The 21,307-nt window shown below is 41.4% G+C and overlaps 1 protein-coding gene across 3 annotated transcripts in view; it reads right to left on the bottom strand.

The window, feature by feature from the left end:
* Window positions 1-1,280: 1,280 nt before the first annotated feature.
* LOC135489472 (probable G-protein coupled receptor No9) overlaps window positions 1,281-21,307 on the bottom strand; it is a 65,254-nt gene continuing 45,227 nt past the window's right edge. For 2 of the 3 annotated variants that reach the window (XM_064774839.1, XM_064774840.1), the window contains exons 3-4: window positions 8,288-8,424; window positions 1,281-7,025 (exon numbers count right to left, since the gene is read on the bottom strand). In XM_064774839.1, the coding sequence (XP_064630909.1) occupies window positions 2,553-4,577 (2,025 nt within the window). In that variant the 5' untranslated portion in view covers window positions 4,578-7,025; window positions 8,288-8,424 and the 3' untranslated portion in view covers window positions 1,281-2,552. Of the gene's footprint in view, window positions 7,026-8,287; window positions 8,425-18,773; window positions 19,807-21,307 lie in introns of those variants that run through there. The other variant, XM_064774841.1, reaches the window with a different exon arrangement.

Raw genomic sequence — 21,307 nt, 5'->3', positions numbered from 1 at the left:
TCAACGTTTTGGCGACGAGTCGACAACTAATTGACGGTGTACTGTCATGACTGTTATTGTCACAACGGCTATATAGCAGGTCGAGCACTCTTCCACTGCGCAACAGCGCTCCCCACATCAATATAATCGATCCGGATAAAGAGCAAAGGACACCTTCTCGACCGAAATCCTCCCATCGGATGCAGCTTCTTTAAAATGAATAAAAGCCTGAATGAGATGCTCTTATACATTTTACTCAAAGACATCTGCAGTCGTCACTGCCTATTCATGATTGCACAGAGTTTTCTTTCTCATGATGACGATTAGTCGATATTTACACGCGGTATACATATACGGTACATTACTTTGCTGCTTTCGAAATTCGCAATAGCTCAATACGTGTTTTATCAATATTGTGGTTGGATTATGCTATTTAACGTACTCCTGCCATTAATCGATTATTAGATTGATCTATTTTTGCTTTAGTAAATCGTTTTCTGACTAAGATGTACTTCGACCATCTTCATCTAAAGAATCGTATAAAGATTGTTCTGGTCAGCGGGCCAGTGCCTGGGGTGACCTATAGGTGGCCTTATAGTCGCAAAACCTGTGTGCAGATATCAAGGTCTAAAGTACACGTGCTTTCTTCGTGCAGTACGTACAGATATGGCTAGACTGCATATGGTTGCAGAGTCCTTGTTTGGAGCCCTATTCCCAAACCACGCAGTCACGCGTCGTCATGTTTTCAGCAACGTGGGTATTAACGAGGGAAAATCACTTGTGTGGAGAAAGGTCCTTTAAAGGTTTACGCATCCTCTTCGTCGGTACGGTATATCAGTACACATCAAACCAAGAAAAACGAACAACACATAACTTCTGCAAAAATCATTCTTCCCTCTAGATAGCCATGGTTACAATGTACATGGACAATACATAACTTCAAGTACAAAAATATTCTAACCATTCTACAATGGGTGGCAGATGTTCGTTGTCATTCACTTTCCTCAAGCAACAGTCGTACCGGGTAACGAATCTGTCATGGTCCAATCGTTGGTGCTCATTCCCTCTTCTTCGGAGCTGTCTTTAGAACTTAACCAATCGCATACAGTATTAACGTGAAAATGTCGATAACTAGTTTGCTAGAGGAAAGCGGTTAATAGGGAGGTTCGGATTGGAGAGAGACCGAGAACGCGAAAATGCCACATTGTTCTCGTTCTCAGATCAAAATCTAAACCTCTATGATAAAGAAAAATGACTAACGTATCTCGAAAAATAGCCAGTGTATTAATATAGTTTGAATACATCTGGCGCGTATTCTTGTTGTCAAAAGTTATAAATGGTTTCTTTGTCGTAGGTATTTTGTTGATAACTGTTCTTCGCTTAACATTTGAGCTGTGTTATACCGGAATCATTCAAAAACGAATTCTATCTGACTATGGACATACAGAAAACAGAAAATCAAAATATTCATTGATATGGTGGCCTTTGTGTCATCAGTGATGCGTATATTTTTACAATGGGTTACATGATAGAGAATGGCAGTCCATCAATTATTGAGGTATTCTATTTTTGCATCGATTATTTCTCACAATCGCTGTCTACATGTACGACCAGACATTGTGTGATCATTGGAGGAGAGCTAAGATGCAGATTCACAACCCCTACGAAGAGCTACGAAAGACGAAATATAAAACATTACTTTAATGACGACTTCTTGAAACTCTTTCCCATATGTATTTCTTGTAGTTGTACAGCTGCAGAATGTGATTTAAGAGTGTTGCGTAATTCCACATGTAGCTCAAGACTTGATGACACGACTGATGCTCGTAGTTCGTAGTTCGTAGTTCGTAGGGGTTGCGAAACCTGCCTATTGTTACAGGACTGTGAAATTTGTCCATACATACTAACACTGACACTATAAAACTGATTTGAAAGGAAACTTAGTCCTATTGAGAGAAACTCCCTTGGCATTTAAGATGGCCAAAGCCATTGACATAGCCAGGCACGTTTGCAGCAAGCCATCAGACACTTGAGTAGGACTAGTTCCCCTCGAGGACTAAGTTCACTTTCACAGTGGTTCCAGCTAATTATGCTTTGCAGTTTTGGGAACTTTAACATTAACGGTACTTTCACTAACTGACCAACTTCCAGCTGGAACCGAAATATTATCATAAAATTTAATGTGGTGAACACAAAAATTAACTCAGAACACAATGTACACTTAAAATAAAACCTTGACTCAATAGAATAGTCATTGTCGACACCAGGGTCGACACGATCGCTACTGCCGGCCGCACGAACTGACCTCCTGTCTTACTGACCAATCAGCAGCTTTAAGTTCTGCCTCACCGGCGCAATCAGAATCGGACCAACTGGAAGGAACGTATAAGTATTTCCGGTCGATTTAGCTTGAGAAAGGTGATGAAGTCTCCTTGACTTTGAATGAGTGCCATTATCGGTAGAAGCGTGACACTAAATTTCCTGATTTCGCATAACCGGATACAAAATCTTGATATCTGGTTCCAACTTCCGCCGATTGTGGCGCTGCTTTAAAGTTCTCAAAGGAGTATTGCTCAGCAACAGGGATGCATATGTTTCTGACTTAAAGTCCTGAAAATAGTAATGGCGTTAATGTTGACATCGGGTTCACCTGGGGAAGATGTCCCATCATCTATGAACTTCAATGAGTTAAGAATATTATTATTTACACTATTACATGTACAATCACCTGTGGACCGGGATAAAATTGGCGTAGATTTGGTATTAGTATCCAAATATCGATTGAGATTTTTATCAAATGTCAAACTTTGTTGAAAATCATTGCACCTATTAGCATTGCCGTTAGAGGGCGGTATACTCAATATCAAAGATGTATTCCTAATAGTCCGGTCCTTTGGCTGGCGTATACAGTTTTTTGTTCGAGAATCTGAACTCGTATCACTAGTTATTTCTGCCATTGATATGTCATTATTGCTCAGGGAGGATTTCCGCCTGGTACTGTCATCAAAAGCACCATGGCATGAATCGAAGTCTATAATATTAGGTTCACTATAGCAGATATCTCGAAGATTTGCTTGCGTGTCCCTTCGTAGTTTTGAAGCATTAGCTTCCCTTGCTGCCAAATACGGGTTACTCTCCAACAAAACGTTGTCTGAACTCCTCGGGATTCGCCCAGGAGATTGTTCGTACTCTTCCAAAGTCAAGTTCCTTAGGGGCTCCGTCTCATCCAGTATAGCACCAGTACTTCTGTGTGTAGCATCATTGTGCATTTTGTCTTTGTCCGACGTGAGACTAGAAAGTCTCGAATCACGTGTTTGTTGCGGCGGATCCGGCGAGGAGACGCGAGAGTTCAGGTTCGGGGATTCCGGAGGCGTGTGACCCCCGTATGGCACACTCAACCGCAACCGGCGGTTCTTCGCAGCTTTATGATTACCGTGACCGCGGTTATCGAAGTAACTGATGGAATGGCGGCGACAGTACGTTCGTCGAACAAGCTTACGAAATGCTCTCTTAAAGTCTTTGTTCATTAGAGGATAGATTATAGGATTCAAAAAAGAATTGCAATAGCCCAACCAGAAAAATGCTTTAAACAGTGCCCGGGGAACGATGCAGTGCTCGCATACGCCACCTATTAAGTAGACGCTAAAGAACGGTAACCAGCATATGACGAAAGCGCCTATCACAATTGATAACGTCCTTGTTGCTCGTGCCTCCTTACTAAAGCGTTTTAATCTTTTTACAAGCGTCACACCACGATCTTTTCTATTGACGTAATGTTTCTCATGAATGTTTTCCTGTGAAAGCGAACTCCCAGAGGAACTTATTTTGGACTCCTTTCGATTTACGCCTTTGTTGATTCGGGCGCTATCGGCTAAATCCGTATCGACCGATTCGCGACCTCGGAACATCCCGAGCTGCTGGTTTTTCTGGATATTTTTCGCTTGGCTCATAGCAACCGTGTAAATCCTACCGTAGACAAACAGCATAATAAGCAAGGGGATCCAATAGGACCCAAGGGCGGAATAAATAACGTAACCCATACCGGACGTGAGCTCACACTGCCTGGGGTCGGTGCGCTCAGCGCGCCATCCGAAGAGCGGTGGAATCGAAACAGCAACGGAGAGCCCCCAGACTCCAAAGATGGCGGCCACAACCCGTCTATGAGTTGCAAAGTTATGGTAATGCATTGGTCTGCTGATTGCAATGTAACGGTCTAGGCTAATGGCGACTAAATTCAGGATGGACGCGGTACAGACCAGGACATCTATGGCTGCCCAAGCGGTGCATAGGACTCTACCAAACAGCCAAACACCGAGTAACTCGTAAGCGGACGATAAGGGGAGCACCAGAAAGCCTAACATCATGTCTGCCACAGCCAGTGAGATGATGAAGTAGTTAGTGGTGGTACGTAAGCAGTGTTCGTAGCGGATGGCCAAGATTACGAGAGTATTACCAACAATTGTCGCTAGGTTGATGAGCACAAGAAGAATACCAACAGGTATCATATACAAGTCAAATTGTATATCATCCGTATCAGTGATGTTTGAGGTCGGTGCTAATGATGTTATTTCAATGGCGCTTGTGGTAATATTTTCCATGCTAGTGTCTGTAACGCCCTATTCTGGTGCAATGCTTTGGCTTTTTACCTCAAATATAATTAGCCTCATGTCATTTTGAATCTTAATCAGTACTTAGAAGTCTTAAATTATTCAACTACATGTATATCGACATGTCGTTGGTTCGTCTTGACTCAATTATGCAACAGAATATGTTTTCCTTTGAATAATAATCGCTTAACTCCATAACATAATTCGTCGTAAAACAAAAAATCTTTAGTCATTTGCAAGAAGCCTGGCGTGGTCACAACCTCATGTTTTGGACAATTCCTTACTGCATTGCAAACGTGTTTTTTCGCTCAGTATCCACAAGTGCATCGAAGTATTGATATCCGCCTTTCGAATCACACAAAAGTCATTGTGATGTTAGTATAAGTATCAAATCAAACACATATCCTTAAATACCGTGCTCATCCTCATTATATGCTGTAAACATGATAAACAGCATAACATCGCACGACTTTATCAGTATCATTCCTCATTCCCGACCACGAGGCAGTTTCTCCATGATGCAGTTATTTACCAATAGAGTACATGTACTTATTACGTGCAGTGACTGGAACACACCATTCCTATATCCACACTCCACGACCCAAATCTAACTGGTCCAAGTTAAATCTACCGTCGAATCTCGAAATGGCATTTGATTGTTACGCTTCCATTAAGAACAATCTCCCCAATCAGATATATTTATGTGTAAGTGCTCCCAATAACATGGCACACTTTACAATTGTAACTTCTTGTCGCAAAGTGGCTATTACTATCAATTACATGTACGTACTGCTCTCGTCTTCCCTAGTCGATTCCTCCTCCACGTGAATAATGTTGCTTACTTTAGTTACGTATATGTACAATGTATGTACGATACTTTGACGCATCCAAGGGTGTTAGAAGAAAACCAGTTACAACATTCTAGGATATTGTGTGCAAGACTGTTCTCCTCAAAAATCCTCCAATGACACCAAACTTCCTCTTAACATGACGAATCGGAAGATAGCGCTTTTGTGTTATCAACAGTATTTTCAAATGTGGCGCTTTTTTGTAAAGATTTCTTTCTTTCTTCCAACTTGCGTGAGCAACGCCACAATTGTACCAATAAATCTTCACTTGCTTTGATTGCTTTTGCGTCCTTTCTCCCACTGTAGATTGTCGGCTCTGAATAATAGTATATCCTTATTGCTTGCTTCGACTCCTAATCAAGAAGTGATGTCCATGAATCTAGCTTTTGCCTTTTCAATCGCTTGGACAACACCTCAATTAGCTCATCCTTATGATGTGTTCATCAACATTCCGTGACATGTCTCGATATTGAGCGTCCAATGAAGTAATCACAAAGCACTAAAGTACACATACATCCAGTGAAAACGCCTTATCTCGAAGAAACACCCCGACAACTGCTTTTACTCAGGAATCGATACCTCTTGGCCCGATCGATACGTTATAAATACGTTAATCACAAAGTGCACGGAACGTGTACCTGCGTGTTGGTACAACTTGAAAAACAAACCTAACTCCGCCAATGGTTGGCCAAGCTGCCTCCTTCAGATGGTAAGCGTACAATTGATGAAATTTAGATTCCTAGATTCATTAGAACTTGTTTGTGAACGCCCCAGGGGCTAGATTGGGTCGATGGTGAGGTCCGAAGAAATTTTGAACGTATTTGCAGTCCAACCTGCTCCCGACGCGGCCACAAAGGTCGGATGATTCGGGTTGATTTCTCTAAGGATGAATTGAATTATAACCCATTCACACAAATTATTCCCGCAGACGAGATGACGGAACTCCGAGGATTTCACGCCGATTGTTCTTATGTCCGCAGGTAACACACGCGAACCTATTGTTTATCACAGTACTTTGAGTAAACAAAAAGCTGTGGTCAACCGACAAAGGTCATATTCAATATAAGTTGCATGCCCGCTTTACATGTATACCACGATGGTACCAGTATAAAGTTAATTGATATCGTCACTTCATCTCCAATTTATGGTCTGCTGTCGTGCCGCAGTGCAGACTAAAGGCACTAATAGTATCTCCGTAATAGCGCCAACAGTTTTGCAAGCTCAACATTATTTCAAATGTATCCCATCACTTCCAGGCGCCAGTCTGACCACAAGTCTTTGCTGATGAATGAGTTGCACGTAAGCTTTTTGTCAAGGCATTTTAAGTATCCGGCGCCGCACTGACCTCGCACCCGGTGCTACGGAGACGACAGACTCGAGGGATACCATTACAGCGGAATCTGCGGAGATTTATGAAAAACACGAATTGACTTGTGCGGAGATCCTTTTCGTCTTAGAAGAATATGTAAGATTTTATATCACGAAATTAATAAGTTGATGAAGGATGTTGTTCATTTGGTCCATAAATCGTTGTGGTCGCTGCCTCAGTTTAAGAACATTCTCGTGCCGCTTCCGCCGTTGTTTAACCACCCTGTGAAAAGAAGATTAAAACCGTTATTTTTTATGACGACTCACAAAACTTATAGACATAACTAAATGTGGTTTCCTATCAAACAATATGGGACAAACGATTCATTGAAACCTCAAATGTTGTCTGTCGCACGAAAGCAGGATCGCATTGAATACAACACCCTCTGTATAATGTCCCAAATTAGAATGACAGGGCGTATACTGCGTTCTTCTAGATCTGGTTCAGTTCTATTGAATCGTTTCTACTCATAGTAATGAACCGGATCTGATGGAACGTAATATACGCAATGTTATTCAGATTTGGAACATTATACAGTGTGTAACATCTGATTTGCCACTGAATTCGACAATAACGTGCGAACTGAAGTAAAGGAAGAAGGAATTCGGCATCGTTTTGAGTACATAATAACAGTATCATGAAAAAGTAACTTATAAAACCAATTTAACAATCTCGAGGTTGCGTGCGGCTGTCATGATATTCCCTATAATTATCATGAAGATGCCTGACAGAGGTTCTGTTGTCGCCTTATTAGTACATTCGACTCCAAGAGCCATTATCGAACTCCCACAATCTCCAATTAAGACACTAGTATTAATCGATAGTTTGAAAGCTTTTTGAATCTGTGATTTAATTATTTGGATAACAGGGATCTAGTCCCCTCAAACTAATTGACGGCTTAGTAGATGTTGGGCATCACGTTTATTCAGTTGAGTTGGTTAATGGAATCTAATAGCGCTTTCTCATCCTATAAAACCGTTGATCCTACGCATTTGTGACAATACCCAATATATTCCAACAATCCTATTTACTTTTGCTACTAAGTAACTAATGGTAATGGGATGGGAAAAGTTATAATCGTCGCAAAAATATAAGGATGGACTGTGATCAATTCGCTAACGGTATATACATATACATCGCCGAAGTGTTGCTGTGTGTCGGGGTGCGCCTGTTTACAACTCTTTATTGCTAACATGATTTCAGGGTTGGAAACTGGAAGAGTAGCCTGGGACCCAAGGGCAAAACGGCAAAGAGCTTTTCCCATTCACGCCTTCTTGGAGGTGAACACTGAATTGATTGCTGTACCGCCCTAGAAAAGCATGTCCCTTACTCAAAGAATGTCCCAAAATTGATTATCCAGCCCAACCCAACATCACCAACGGTGATGGCAGCTCGAATTACTTTTCCCTAATTAAACACGGGATAATTTTTTGTTTCACTGGTGGAGTATCAATGATAATCCTTTGATCTCGAGCTCATCTTACCTGCATGTGATTAAGTGGCAGTTTGCATGTCTGTCGTAAAAAAGCAGAACGTAATTTGTATCATACTAATTGATTGCGTTCAGCGTCTCCCAGCGCATGGGCGAGGCGATGCTGTCACTTGATGCGACACGAGAGATCTGTAAAGAGAAAAACAAATACACATTCAGTTGGTTCATACCTTGAAGAGAATTAGCTGCACGGAGCCGATTGGAGAGAGGACATTGATTGTTTCTATTTGACATTTGTTGATAATACTCATTCTCATTCTCGGGAGCCGGGACCGATTTAAAACTTCCATGATATCTCGTTTACCTACATGTATGTCTCATCATTTCCATTATTTGGTTCAAAATTTACCAGTTACTGCAGAATGTCTTCGCTCTCTCAAACATATGTATCATGCCATAGGAAAACAGTCACATCGTCCAAGACCCGCCCAAGAGCACATATTTCGTTAAACGGCTGAGCTCGGCCGAGCGACAACCAAATTGAGTTGTTCTATCCATCGAACATACCTCGCCTTAAGTGCTTTGAAGGAATGTTATCGTTCGCATTGCTCCAGGCAATTCGCGATTTATCGGGATGGAAACATATTTTATTTCTAAAAGCAGCTTCAGACACCAGCGTCGCGTTGAATTCCTCAGACGTATGTACCATAACAACTTCACCACCGATATATTTAAAAAGGAGACGCCGGGAAAAGGCAATACCGATATAGGGATAATAAGTGGCATCCATTGAAAAACATAATATTCGTTTATTCTGTCTTTTTATTTTTATAAGGTTATTGGTAGATGTCTTTAGTTCCAGTGAATTGGTAGCGCTCATAGTCCCTAGTTCCGTAATTTGCTGTTAGATGACAGTGGAGGGCTGTTCTCCCGTGGCGGTGTAGTAGTAGAAAAAGTCAGGAATTGGCACACCTTCGAACGGTACACTGACCGACGTTGAAAGAAACTACATTTCTTGAGACGAATAATAAGTTATTGTCAGCAATTGCTGAAGGCCCGGGATCTCTTTATTAAGGTAAATGGGGGCAACTGCGTGCAACAGGTAACTGGAATATTATTTTACAAAACGAACAATGCATATTGCAATCCTTGTAGAACGACTTGAATGTAGATTAGGGAATTTATGACATTATTCATTGTTGATACGAATGAAAAAAGACAATGAAGCCTTCACTGTAACCAGCAATAACCTTGGGCTAGATATTGTCATAGCTAGGCGAGAATCTTTCTTTTAATGTTGGAAGTAGCGTGGCAACCTTGTCCTTGTCCACGCATTGTCACTCCCACATCTAGGTGGAGGAAAAGTCGTTCAGAAGAAACGGGTGTTATTGGTAGGTTGCAGTTGGTTTCGAAGATCTTGCAATACAACCACAAAAGGGAGCGGGATTGAGTTGGTTTGATTTTCGGGAGCTCCTGGGAACTATCAAAGTTAGTAAACAATTAGTAAAATCAAGAATGAAACCATAAAATAGCAGTTTTGGGTTTATGGTTTCGCCGCCCTGGAGTCGCCTAGAAACCTTGCCCCGCAGAAACCTTGCCGACAATTAGCACCACGAGACACCCGAGGCCTCGTGCTCAAACAAATCCTAAACAGTTCAAATCAAGTCGGCGACACTATGTTATTGGTTCATTAAATCAAATTGACATTGAATCATTTCACAGGTGTTTATGGGTCTACCTCTCATCCGTAGCCCCGCTAGCCCCACTTCAGACCAGAAGATGATTGGCGACTGATCGCAGCACGAGCTGTCATCAGGATATCAGGGTAGATTTACCGAAGTAGGTTTAAATTCAAATCAATAACAAGAAGGTAAGCGATATTATTACAAGGAATAGTCTTGACATAGAGGATACAATTTCACAGTAGATGACCAATTGCCGTTTCCATTACCAATGTTCCCAACATTCACCAGTATCTCGAGAAAGCGAAGCTGCAGATGGCGGAAGGAGGCAGAAGTTCGTTACAACGGAAGATATGTTCCCTTTGGACAGTGTCCGTGGAATATTTCTATCGTATGAGTTTTGATATAAGGCCACCGGTTTCTACAGCCATTGCGGTTAACACTTTGTAACTCCGTCACGTCGATACATCACTATCATTTTTTAAGTTTATCTCTTAGCCTACGATTGTGAGCTGATTCATCTGCCAACGACCAAGGCTGGTTCCAGACATCCTTCCAGAAATGTGAAAGTTCTCCGAGAAAGATTATTCGTCTCTGGGAACATTCGAACAAAGTGTAGTCAATGCTATTGAAGGAATCATAGAGCTCCAAGCTATGATTTAAATGGATAAGAATCGGGATGGACTATGGCATTATCTGTTGTGGAAGAGACGTACACGATTATCTTCAGGCACAGTTTGAGATAAAGGTTTCGAATGGTTGTTAGTATAGACGAGAAAGGCTACATTATAATGGTAGACCATCACATTGATTCTCAACCTGAAGGAACGAAGATTGATATATCAAAGGTGATATTCCGTCGGACATCATTCCGATTTTAACTATCGCAGTAAGACAAGGAGCAGCGAGATGTCACGAGTACCAAGAGAGATTTTGCTTGTACTTTACCCGTTTCCACCTGACAACCTGGACAATCATGACATTATGGAAAAAGCAGTACATTCCTCTCTATATGTGATGTAAATCGTACTCGATACTTTTTCACTGGATGGCTCCAACAATACCGTCTTTTCTAAAATTATTGAAAAACATTTTTCTTTATCATTGGCGAGATGGAAGGCCGACCGCTTGGGAAGTGATTCTCAAGGAATGTAGGTCAGCAGTGCTGGTTTCGTAATTTATATCATTTCTCACTGATTGCTGGTGGTAACATTAATTTGAGATTGTTTACTGATAATACAAAATACTAGCTGTAAAAGAAGTTCATTAATGAACAAAAGAATGAACAATTGCTTGGTTATCGCACAGACCCATCTGATCTAGTTACACCGGTCAGTTACACTCCATCGGCATGATTAGGTATCAGAATACCTCATTAACTACTTAAACGTCAGGGTCGTGCTTTCCTGGACATCCTCATTAACTTGTGACAATAATCCAGGTCAGCAGGACAAGCTTCTTAATTGATGTACATTGTAAGTACATATATTCCCCTCCCCCATTGAATATACTGGTAGTTATCATGATTGTTTGACATGATAGTGTTAGAGAAGTTCGTTAGGACAGAGTGATTGCTTCATCATCGCAAAGACCGATCATATCTACATGTAGTTTCATACAATATATTGGGCATCAGATACATCATTATCGACTTGTGCGATGCAACATCGTTTCAGTCGTCCAACTATCTATATGGCAACGACGGCGTGTTCGAGAGCGTCATGGCCCGGGAGTCAATGTATTTCGAAAGTACAGAGGTTGCGTATCATTCATGGCTCCGACCTTGACTTCAACTGTGAGAGTGAATTCCAGTCAAATAATGACAACCTCGATTCAACGAAAAACTACGTGTACCTGCACAGTACAATAATGTTTTTATTTCCGGATCAGACAATGGCGGAAATAATGAAGTCGTATTCCGAGCCCTCGTGATGACTGACGAATTGGATAACGACTTCGTGACCGGATATCCACCTTGCCCAGGTCCAATTTAGAATTTAAAAATATTATATGCAAAGATGCAGGGAGAATATCAATATGAAAACTTTCGTTAATTAAATTGAATAGAATATTTATGTACATGTATCACTAGATAACTGAAATTCAACCTCCTATGTGAAGTCGGAGTGGAAGTCGGAAGGTTGCTTGGTTGAGTTAAAGCTGTTTCCCATCAACGATTTCAATCAGATCTCTCAACAAATAATCATAATTAGCCTATATCTATAGTGCACGGTTTCTTTTATAATAGAAGTATATCTTGATTGGACTGCTGAGGTTGTGAAGCGGCTGTTCCGACATGGACAGATTATTACACCCTATAAGCTAAAAACCCTCGATGTCCTCCGTTTTTCTGGTGGCCCAATTCATCACTTCGCGTGCCATATAAGGGCCGTTTAGACGACGCGAAAAAATCCGGATGCGTCCCGAATCCGGATTAATTTTTCGTCGTGTAAACGCAAAAAGATCCGGATCAATGTGGTTGCATCCGGACTAAAAAGGTACCATCGCCTTGGGTGGTTTTAATCCGGATTCATCCAGATTCGATCCGAATGCGGTCTTTTCGCCTGTCGTCTAAACGGCCCTATAGTAACCGCGGCAGTTATTGAGATGTCGCCGCATCGCTTCGGAAGCTTTAAAAACATAACATATTAGGAAGAGTCAATTGGTCAGGAAAATTGAAGGGAATCTCGACAGGCAATATAAGCTCACACGCTATTTTGTCCGAAAAAGTTATGCTTCATTTGCGCAGCATTGATGCAAACGACCAAAAGGGTCGGCGCAACTTCATTCTTGGCTCATGATGTAATCTGGTGTTCACTTTCTGCTAGGTTTCCCCTCAACTCTTACCAAAAGCTAAACGACAGAATCAGAGAAGTGGAATTAATCTTCCCCGTCTTCACCGTACCAAAAGAATCTGTGAACTGCATTGGAAAGAAATACGAACTTGTTCATTCGTTCACGTCGTTTTGTCAAACGTTTTAATTGCCAGTAAAATGTATCTTCTTTTTGAGTTCATGTTTCGTAGGAAAATATCTCGATCACTCGAGATAATATCTCGATCGAGATAATAAGTCCATCGACCGAGATATTTCCTGAACATTTTTTTTCTTGTTGAAAAAAAAATCATGTGATGTCCTTTCCCAGCCACCGTTAAAGCGTTATTTGTTCAAGCTCCTTATGTTATTTGTATATGACAAGTGTTCTGTAAGATCATGACATAGCCTGACTTGACCTGGGGCACTCTATGTGTTACTACTGCGTTAGCGCAATCAGTGCAGTGGACCCCAGCTGCATCATGCAACACCTAATAATACTCATCACATGGTTTTTTTTTAATTTGGTGGTCGAGATGATAGGGAAGCGATGGAAAATGAGCATCAGGTGACACTGGTCGAGAAAAATACCTAATTTTGATTGCCAAGCTAGCGTCCACAACAAGAGAATGATGAGGAGAGAGAGAGAGGGGCCGGAGGGGAGGCACCATAAAGCCAAGAAAAAAGAGTTATAAGAGCTCCCTCGAATGCACAGCATGCAGGGAAAAAGAGAAAAGTCTGTGCACTGGCCTACCCCACTGAAGCAATGTCCTTTATACAGAGGGTGTCCTGCTAAAGAGAAGTGTTCGTTTAGGGAGATGTTCCACTTAATCCTATTGACTCCACGTCATATTGGATATAACGCTTTCCGTACGTAAGGGAAATTGGCGACGAGACTCACTAGCGTTGTGAGGTTCGTTTGTTCTCAGTAACTCCCGGGATTATAACCGGACGTCATTAGAGAGGAACATGCTTGCTTCCAAGTCCATACACGATGCAGCGAATGTGACCCGATATAACATTCCGTTCAAGATGCTCTAGATTCCCAAATATAAGATGGTTTCTGAATATTTAGGAAAAGGGATACCTAACTCAGGTGCGAAGATAATAGGATTCATTTGAGTAGATATACATGTACCAGGAACCGTAAAGTTTGGAGGGGTTTCAGTCAGCATAAAATTAAGCAACATCAATGATTCTGGTCTGAATCCTAGATTTAATTGTATCGGGACGTGTTTTCCAGTGGGACATGCTGTTTGGCACATCGGTCATTAAGCAGTCCTTGTATATCTAGGAGTGTTAATTGGATCGGATGTTCGATCAAATGCGACTAACATTACCTTCCCAGAGGGAATACTTCGAACTTGCACGTCCAGGGCGCGAAGTCACGCCGATATCAGTCAAACATCTTGAATTGCCCCATACTGAAATCACAGATATTCACAGGAAGATTGACATATACTGTTAGCGTAATCAACTCCCTTGATCGATATCGAGATTTGATCAGCAATCAATCAGTGATCATAGATGAGATGGTTATCATTTAACCCTTTCGGCGCTCAAGCTTTTGTAGTATTTACTGGGTAACTATTGTAGTATTTACTGAGTAACTGAAGAGATGTTAGAATCGATCTTTTCTGTATCTGTTGCCATCCGGGGGTGTCTCAAATGTGAGACAGCTAAAGGGGTACACCGTTCGTATTTACGTACACCGTTCGAAGTTAGGTATAACTTACCACTTCCTAGCCTAAAAATAGGTAGGTTACTCTTTCTCATCGTATAGCGAAAATTTACCTCCGGTGCTTTTCACCTCAGACCCTCTTACTCCTGTTCATGCATGTGCAATGATGAACATTATGTTTTAATAGGCATACCAAACACATTGCCCAAGGACTAGTTAGTACGCTGAAACAATAGCGTCGAGAATCATGCATTGATTCGTAAGAGGGGCTATTTGATATTTGAAGGTGCGGATATTAAGTCTGAAATGAATTATGCCTTAGTGTATAGGGCAATACTCCAAGTAATACGGAATATTAAGCGTAATGCAACATGAGGCTGATGGCCAGATTGGATCACTGCTATGAGAAATTTTTACCGAGTTACAGGACTATAGCTACATGTATCACTGTTGGCTATATTCTTCTTTGAGCAGATCTCGGCGTGATCCAATTACATTATGTACTTAGAAATATCCGTATATCCGTTGATTGACCATTAGATAGTTCCTCACGGTTAGGCGAGACTTTTTTCAGTTGGTGCTAGGATTCTTTAAACAAAATAGCTTAGAGGAGGAGGAAACGAGCATATGAATAATATTTCATTTCCTAACATTATCTTTGGTATCATACCATACATAAAGGGTATCTGCAAATCCGAGAGGGAGAAAAATATTTTGAAAAAAGAAAATTCTCAAATACACAAACACGTGTTGCTGCTCATGATCATCAACGTTGTCTAATAACTAAGACTACTCCAAAATTCCACTCAGCATTTAAAAGGACACCACACCTATTATGCATACCGTGTCTATTTTGATTGGCGAATCGATTTTCAGTTAGTCAGCTTTCACGGATTTTTTCAAATGTGTTTTCAGGTTATAACCTCCGTTTCACAAAGGGCTAGTAACCCAGGCCACCAAAAAGGGTCTGCCTCACGCAATCGAGCCGATCGAGTTCTAAATCTAACACTCTCGTGACCTATCACTCCGACACCCAGACAGGACCGACTGATCCGGTCAAGTTAACGTGATGTTCTCATATACCAAGAGAAACCACAGAGGGAACGGAAATTTTCTCACACGCAGCCACTGAGGACTGATCTTATTTCAGACTCCAGGAATGAGATGTGACTTTCTCTCTCAATCGTGTTGGATGAACGTGACTTTCACCACGTCTTTTCCTCTGGTTTCAGGGGACACCACCAGAGGTACAGCATCCTGGCACCAGTTGTTTTCAAAATACTCCACCTGTCATTATTTTTGTATACGAGGTAGGACTATCAAAAACCTGTATGTCAGGATGGAGGTACAGACATCGTGCTTTTAATCTCTGGCGGCTTCGTCTTAGATTTTAAATGCGGAAACGACATGTATATGTAAACTCTGCCAAATTTCCTCGGGCATTTCATTTCCGCTGATTTTACGAACAAGCTTGATCCGCTTAAAGAGAAATCGCCAAAATAATTATATTGGAAAAAAATCGAAAGAAGTTTTGTAATCCGCCAAAACTAATATAGCCGAAACATTTTTAAGCATTTTCTTTTGGGACAAAAAGGGTTCTACCCCGGTCATATTCCTGATGCAGTGTTCTACTTCGGAGGTTTACATTATTTTAACGTTGGAAGAATTGTCAGAGCTTTCCGAAAAAAAGCTTTCTAATCTGAACGCAGAAGATGGAAATTCCGAACGTTAACTGACCGAGTGTACTTTCAGGGATCTTACCAATTACGATTCTTTGTTTATCGGCAAAATACCTGCCTACCATTATAAGAATGCGACTGGAATTCCAGAGTTGGAAAACATCTGTCGACTGACCTCAAAGTAATAAAACAGATTGCTTACCAATTCCTATGCGGTTAGGCTTGAAGTACTAAAATTTGCATTTCCTTGCACTCACTCTCGAGGTATTCTAAATTACCAAGAGGAAATAGCGTAGGAGAGAGGTTCTTTTGATATAGGGGGCAAGGTCGTCTTCAGTATGATATCATGACCATTGGATAACTTGGTGTCGCCAATCCATTGTCTATAGAAATGCTGAATGACATCGAACGGCCACATGCATGATCTGAATATTTAGAACCGGTTTTAGATTGGTGATACTAGAGTATACGCCATGGCCATGCAATTTGAACGCTCTACGGTGGCAATATTTGGTGCCAACCGTGAAAGGCAAAACCTAAAAATCTTGCGAATTCTTCCCCAATAGGGAATAATAGGCTTCGTTAATGATTCCGTTAGATGTCAACTGATTCCCATTGCGCGTCAAAGAGATACGATTCTTTGATATCAACGATAGTCACGCTTCATCTATCAATGCTTATGAAAGAAGGTGTCGTGAGTGATCAAGACTTGTCATTTGCTTCAAGGGGAACCCCTTTGGTGAAAGTTAGTGCCCACTTTCTTTCTTCTTATGGCACCACGTGAATCGCAATGCGTTCTTTCTTCTTGCTGTTCCATTAGAAACAGCTATCTCTTTCTGTTCCCACCCATAATGTCAAGGACCGTATGCTATCCAAATATCTGGACTCCTCAACCATGGTATAATAAGCTTCGTTACTTGTGACCGGTGCGGGGACGGGTGAAGTGCTACCATATGCCTGGAGACGCATGGGCTTCACTTCAGAACGAATGTGATGATATTATCGGGTTGCTTCATTTTTGTCCTTTTGATCGATCCGGGACCAGATGAGAGTTTTGATAGTTGCTGGAGTTCTCATTTGCATAAAACAATCTGGGCATGAAATCACAGGGACATGAACATTAAAACGCCGGTCCAACACTCATTGATGAGTGTTGTCAGTCCGTTGGGAAGTTATTTTGATGTTCATGTGCCAGTGATGATACAGGTACCATGTAGCAATCCACGAAGGGCGTATAAAGCTGGACCTCGTTCCGCTACCCGTAATACAAAACAAAAGATGACCTTTTCTTCTTCTCAAAATCCCGTTTGTGCTGTATGTTGGTGTAAACAGACCTTCCCGATAAAAACATCTTTTTTTTTAATGATATTCGTCAAACTGCCCTCCCCCGTTATATTGATAATCTACCGTATTTCAAACAGGGTGGGTCGTGTTTATTTGCTGAGGTATCCTATTGATCAAGGAGTGTGAATTCAGATGGAATGCTTGCTTATGACACGAGTGCAATCTATAATGGTCTGATTGTTGTAACTCTGTGTGAGTACCCTAACGGCGAGGTGTGGCCAATGTTTTTTAAAAAGATTGGTTATAATGTACCACTGTTTACAGTGTATAATGCACTGTGACTCGTTGTGGTGGCAACGGTTGTGCAACCATAAGAGCTAGAGTTATGGTTGCAAAATATAGATGCAGTAAAAATCACATTTCGATTTTTTGGCTAAGGTGTTAGAATAGTAATTGTATTTCGCTGTCGGTAGTGGTTGTCTCTCCAAGCACCGCTCGGGAAAGGCTGTCATTTCACCCAACATCTCGGCTGCCACCTCGGCTGCCACCTCGGCTGCCACCTCGGCTTTGGCCTATATTTTAGTTCCAACCTCGCAGCATTGGGTGAAACAATCAATGTATACCTCCAGTTTTTTTGAACGGTTGAGTGATTATCAAGCCTCCAAACCATGAGGCGGAGAATGTTGCACAGCCGCAAAATTGAAACTGAACTCAAGATTGCTCCTTCCCCTCCCTTCTGTCTTCGCCCGACCAACCGCGCATGCCTCGTATGGTGTTTTGACCCGATCAGGCTGTGATTCTGGATCAATGATGAAACAGCCGTAAATGTTTCACAATTAGATGTTGCTAAGTTTGTCAATATCTCGCATGGTCGTTTTTCTAGATGATCAATGCATCGCAATTTTCTCATGGTGTGCGACAACAATAAAAACAATCAATACATCAGCAAGTATATCATCTATTCTTATCTTGGCCGCACGAGTTTTGTAACATTGGTTGATTGTAGTTTTTTTTGTCGTATTCCATCGACAACAAATACATGTAGAGGCTTGGATAACCGTTTGCTTGAAAATCAGGCAAGCCATAAAAAAAGATCATTTGAAGTGCACTAATAGCTCAGGTCACGATGGTGGGGGTACTGCTCGTAAAAAAGCCTACACTGTACATGTAGGGTGGAAAACATTGCGAGTACTTCGCTTCAGATGGCTCGCTCTGGGTCATGCTCATTCCAATGCTGGCGAGTGAGTAATTTGAGATACTTCAGACTGAAAGGTTTCAGACGAAATTAAATATTTGCTGTTACCTAATGCAGTCACAGTTGTATCGAACACAGACAGCTTGGCGTTCATGTACATGTATTGAATAGAACCTTGTAAGAAATAACATGCAAGCAACTCACCTGATAACAGTAATCCAACATTAGGCAACACAATATAAATCCAACCACTTCCCGATAGTCAATAACATAGCGAAACGTGAAAGATCATGACATCCCACATGCTAAACCTATCGTCTCCTCGTTCCAAATGAACGGTCCCTATCAGTATCAAATGAATCACTGTCAACGTTGAAAGAATACGTTATCTATTATAGCAAGGCGATAAGCTTACTACTTGAAAAATGCTTTGATGATTTCCTTGATACCTTTCGAACGTCTTCGCTCGTCAGTTGGCACGTTTAAACCTACGGCATCTAACTGGGTGACCTATTCTACAGAGAAAGTTCCTCACGAAAGAGAAATCCACAGCTCGATACAGCAGGCCTGCTCATAATGATTCATCATAACACTCCTACTGAGCTGAATTAAGTAAGGTTCTCGTTTGTATCCAGTCATTAATTTTTTAGTTTTATCATTTTATTTTAAGACGTCATGCCCTCGGTTTCTTCATATAACGAGTAAGCTACAATGGTCTTTGGAGACAGAACACACTTCTCATGGTAAAATAAAATCTCTTCCCTTACAGGTGCAACATCATCAGTGACCTCGTAATAAAATGATTTTATCGAAAGCTAGGTACATCTTAGTTTTGTATTCCTCTGAGGTCTGCTTCACTCCATTTAATTTCCTTATCAAGAATCACCGAATAACCTTCTGGTCAATAACCATAGAATCGCAGGTTGCCTGGGCTGGTAACGCGAGTTGGTACCCCAACGTCGGTAATTTACTTCATCCGTCCTTATACGGCGCACTCCGAACTTGTGCACGTACTCACAAAGTCATCAGATGTTCCGAACTAATCGTCCCTCTCAGTTCATTCGTACTTCTCTTAAGTCCGCTTTCAAATCGATACAAATCAACAAATGAACAATCCTTTAGTTAATAAGGCTAAGGACGGAAGCTGTCTCTACTCGTGACGTGACATCCATGGTACTTCCACCTGTTCTCAAGCAGGATGTTCCATGAAGTCTTTGGAAGGTTTCGCTCTTCGATCTCCGCGCGCTCACGCTGGGAACATTGTTCGATCATTCACCCCACCGCCTGGTCGGATCACAAACCAATACTTTAGTCCATCAGCATACGCAGTATCTATGAAATCGATGAAATGGTACGGGGTAAGGTTCTCAAGTCAGCCAGGTCGTCAGGCTTGTCTTTCAAAGCAACTGTAGGGCCAGAGGCGAGACAGCTGTAATGAGGTTCTGGTCATTCGGGACTATCAGATTCACATTCACGGTAGATGGACAAATTGAACAGCATGAGAAATAGGTGTGTACAAAGTAATCAGCTCCGAACTCCAAATTAGAAAGTCAGAGACTAATGGCACTAGTGGCTTAGAGCACCGGGCTCGTGATATGGTGGTCTTGGGTTCGACTTTCGGAATGATCACTACTCTTTCGTCATTGTCTTCTTGAGCAAGGCACTAATTTAACAGACCGAACTTTTGAAAAGTGCGCGATGTACATGTGGACTATTACGAAGCTAAATTCTTCAATTTATAAACCAATAGCAACGTAGTAAAAATAATACTACCTTGATACTCTGGCCCCGAGCTTCATTTCATTTTCACACCATAAAGGCTAAGAGATGGCTTCTCATTTCCAAGGCTAATTCAACGCATCTGAAGTCTTTCGCTAGAACTTTTACATATCTGACAGAATATTAGTAACATTAAATCTCCAATCAACCGTACGACCCATCACTTTATCCCTAGACAACAACCTTGCCACACCAAACACGATATTCTAACCTTCGAAGCTTTTCACATATGCGTACGTGAATAAGTTATTATTTAGTCGCTTTGAGAGCTTGGTAAATGAATTCGCGATCTATAAACATTGTATTTTGCGTGCGTTCTCTCTTAGTAAATGAATTCATAAACGAGGGAAAAATTGACGCAGGTGGAATGAAATTCCCCAAAGGAGTTTTATCGTTAAACCTAATCCTGCCTCGCCACTTCTCAGCTGCCGCGATATATCCAATATAAGGTTCCAGTGGTAATTTTAACTTCTTGATACCACATTTATTTCTACCGTCTCCCCATGGACCCATCATATCGACTTGGCAACAATGAGGCGCCGCATGTCGACTAAAGGTCGTTCTGTGTCATAATTGAGGCATAGACACGCAAGGCTTTGTTCATTTATAATGGAAAGATTAAGTTGTTTTAATTAACAGGTTGAAACGTGGAAGTCATCTCCGCTCATACTGTCTAACAAATCTGACAGGTTGCCCCACAGATAACAACCTCCTCATTTTCCTGTTTCCAGTACCCATTCAGATAGCTCCCCCAGTGAAGTTTTAAAAGGAAAGTTGAAGAAATTTGTGTTCTTTTGGCGACAGCAATACAATACTAGTCATTTTGCAGTACATGGATGCAATCTGAACTTCTCATAAACAAATTTCCTTCAGCAGCTTCCTTTTGATACCTCTTATTATATTGACCAATCAGAAGCTACCAAGCTTGCGTCACCGGAGCGGTCATTGGAACTTAACCA

Source organism: Lineus longissimus, chromosome 6 (assembly GCF_910592395.1).
Source record: "Lineus longissimus chromosome 6, tnLinLong1.2, whole genome shotgun sequence".
Lineage (NCBI taxonomy): Eukaryota > Metazoa > Nemertea > Pilidiophora > Heteronemertea > Lineidae > Lineus > Lineus longissimus.
Note: the sequence above shows the minus strand (reverse complement) of the source record. Positions and strands in the feature narration are given on the sequence as shown.